The 3106-nt window shown below is 44.5% G+C and overlaps 1 protein-coding gene across 1 annotated transcript; it reads left to right on the top strand.

Moving 5' to 3' along the window:
- Positions 1-216: 216 nt before the first annotated feature.
- On the top strand, positions 217-2886 carry JR316_0007427 (cofilin; the record flags this gene model as incomplete). Its single annotated transcript, XM_047893169.1, has 10 exons — positions 217-249; positions 314-365; positions 440-471; positions 538-562; positions 616-627; positions 682-697; positions 759-801; positions 1945-2198; positions 2542-2672; positions 2858-2886. 10 exons carry the CDS (start codon positions 217-219, stop codon positions 2884-2886), a joined length of 627 nt encoding a protein of 208 aa, XP_047748451.1.
- Between the last annotated feature and the right edge of the window lie 220 nt (positions 2887-3106).

Raw genomic sequence — 3106 nt, 5'->3', positions numbered from 1 at the left:
TCTAGAGTCCTGGAGACGCTTTATACCTCCCTTTCAATTCATGCTGTGTACCACTATCTTGTGGTCAACTATGAAGATCCGTTTGCACTTCAGACGTCTGTGTGGTATGTACTCCTTTGTATATAATATGTGGATCCTCAGTTATAACCCTTGAAACAGGTCAATTAATGTAAGGAGGCATTTTAAACGGTTATAACGTATAAGTTCACCTCACGGATGCATTCAAAACAGCTGTCGTTCGGAATTATCGTACGTCACAATGCTATATTTCGCGTTGTGGTCTTAAAGATACTCATATTGATTGCTGTTCCAGTATCTCACAATTTTAATTGTGCATTTCTCTTATGCACATCGAATCTATTGCGGTATGTCAACTTCCCACACTCGCATTGTAATTCATTTAGCCAGGACTTTTCTCTGATAAACTCCAACTGTCCAGTTAGCAAAAGGAAGGCGATTCCTACTATTATGGTCTGTAGCCCGTTAATTGCGAAATATTGACTAATTTTGACTTTCAATCCGTCCTCTACACTGCAGGTAGTTCTCGCTTTGAGTAATTTCGGTAGGGTTGTACTTATGGCTCTCCGATGCTGATGATACTTACACTATTGGCAGGACTAGGGTGGAGTAAGTATGTTAATCGTCCTTCTACGATGCAGCATCTTATGTGCTTTTGTTCAGTTCTTGTGGCAGAATTGTGAGCTTCTCACTCTCTGATTTATTGACAACCTTTCTTTGTCTCACACTGAGCATTATAGCTTCCGTGATCCTTCCCTTTCACCAGTTCCAAGCCTTTCCGTTGTAAGTCAAGAACTTGATACGGCGGTGTATAATTTTTGTAAACAAAGAAAGCACTCACTTCATGGCTTTATAGTTAATTGGAAAAATACTCTTATTCACGGCAGCCTTTGTTGATATCACGATCTCAGCCACACTCAGCTACTACCTTCATCGGAATCGAACAGGCCTGAAACAGTAATTGATTTTGACAATTCCGTTCCAGAAAGTCGGGCATCTTACAAACCTCTCTTAGAACCGATAAGTTAATTAACCGCCTCATAAAGTACGCCATTAGCAACGGCGCATTGACTAGGTGAATTCCGTTATGATTCCTTGGTGATCGAACATATTCAATGTTTTCTATACTCAGTGTCATGGATCTCATCACGCTTGGGGTGGTGCGTACTCCTGATCATGAGAACCTTCGGTAGGCTTGCAAAGCTAACGTGTTCATAAAGCTTTTCGCTCAACCACAAAGTCTCCTATTTTTCGCTTGTTCTCACATTTTATCATCGCGTATGGAGTTCCTTCCTCTCAGTTTATGAAGAAATTCTGACTCTTTTTTACGCCTACGTAGTATACGCCAACTCACTCCTGGCTACTCTAAATTCAAGGAAATATCAAGAGGATAAGTCACAGGAGATTTGTATTTCTAACATCACGTTTATGCACTCTCCTGGACCATTTTCTCCTCCCGCTGTAGATTCTTGTACGGACGTTGAGAAATCCAGCCATCATTGTAGCGGCGATGTATGACAACTTTATAAATGAAATCAAAATTATCTGCAAAGGTTTCAGCCCAGTTCAGCCCAGGGAAAAGGTTCAAAAGAATGGAACAAGCAAAACACCTTTGGATGAGAAAAGCTTTCACTATTCAGTAATTTCATGACTGGCGGGTAATATAATTTGAAGTGACCATCGGAGGTACAGATAAGGGATGCTGAGATAATCGCGTGTTGTATTCCCGAAAGGTCAATCTCAATCAATCATTCCACAGCCACTGCCTTATAATCCCAACTCCCAGCTCTCTTTCCGACTACATCCATCTTCTCCAACATCACATTTCGAATTAACCATGGCAAGTCATCTTTTCTCCACGGCGATCTAATAAGAGAGCTTTCTGGACGTGGTTGCTGATAATCTGACCCCTATCATCTCATCTAGGCCTCCGGTGTCGGTGTCAACGATTCATGCCTTTCAACCTTCCAGGATCTCAAGCTCAAGAAGAAGTTCAAGTACATCATCTTCAATCTCAGCAAGGATCTCAGCGAGATTATCGTCGAGAAAACCTCTGAAGACTCCGACTACGACGTGTTCCTCGCTGATCTTCCCGAGACCGAGTGCCGATGGGCGATCTATGATTTTGAGTTCGAAAAGGAGGGCGCTGGAAAGCGGAATAAGATCATCTTCATCTCTTGGTGAGTTCGCTGTCTACATCCCTGGACGAGCTGCTGGAGGCGTCGTGCGAGGGCGGTCGGGTGGCTTTGTTGGTTGTTGCTGTAGCCTTGTTGTTCCACCCGTTGGCAACCGCGCATGGGCTGCGCTGGCACTGCGCGCGTATGTCATATCGAGTCATCGCGATTCCAATCGTACAGATCCAAGTACAGCAGATTCTAGCCGCGCAACCGCAGCGTCAGAACCGTGCCCGTATTCTAGACACGATGGCCCGTGTCCATCCATCGCCCGCGCATCTATCTGTCTATCACGCCGTTCAGGGTGGTTGAGGTTACGATTACGAGTGATACTGATCGCGACGATCAGGTCCCCCGATGACGCGAAGGTCAAGCAGAAGATGGTGTTCGCGTCCTCCCGCGACGCCCTCAAGCGCTCGCTGAACGGAATCGCGGTCGAGATCCAAGGCACTGACTTTGGCGAGGTCGCGTTCGAGAGTGGTGAGTCCTGTTTACTTTTTAGCATTTATCCGTTTTCTTTGTTTTCTTCCCTTATGCATCTTCATCGCAATCAATCGCATTCTTCTCTTCATCGATCTTTGCTTGTGTGTCTCGCATTTTCCCATCCTTCCGATTCCGTCATTCTCCATGATCGCGCGCTAACGAGTACCCTTTTCTTTTTTCAGTGTTGGACAAGGCCAACCGTGGAAATTAAAGCATTTATTTCTCTGAAGATGACGATATTGTTTCCCTAATAGCCTAATCGGTCGTGTTATCTCTTCTTCTTGAACTCTTTTATTTCTTCTTTTATACTCTCCTGCACTTGAAAACTTTATGACTCGTGTACGGTGCCGCGTACTCGCGATATTTACTAACCAGTTCCTCGCTGGATATCACGATCAGGCTTAGTTCATGTTGATTCCTGCTGGAAATAC

The sequence above is a fragment of the Psilocybe cubensis genome, chromosome 6 (genome assembly GCF_017499595.1).
Source record: "Psilocybe cubensis strain MGC-MH-2018 chromosome 6, whole genome shotgun sequence".
NCBI lineage: Eukaryota > Fungi > Basidiomycota > Agaricomycetes > Agaricales > Agrocybaceae > Psilocybe > Psilocybe cubensis.
Note: the sequence above shows the minus strand (reverse complement) of the source record. Positions and strands in the feature narration are given on the sequence as shown.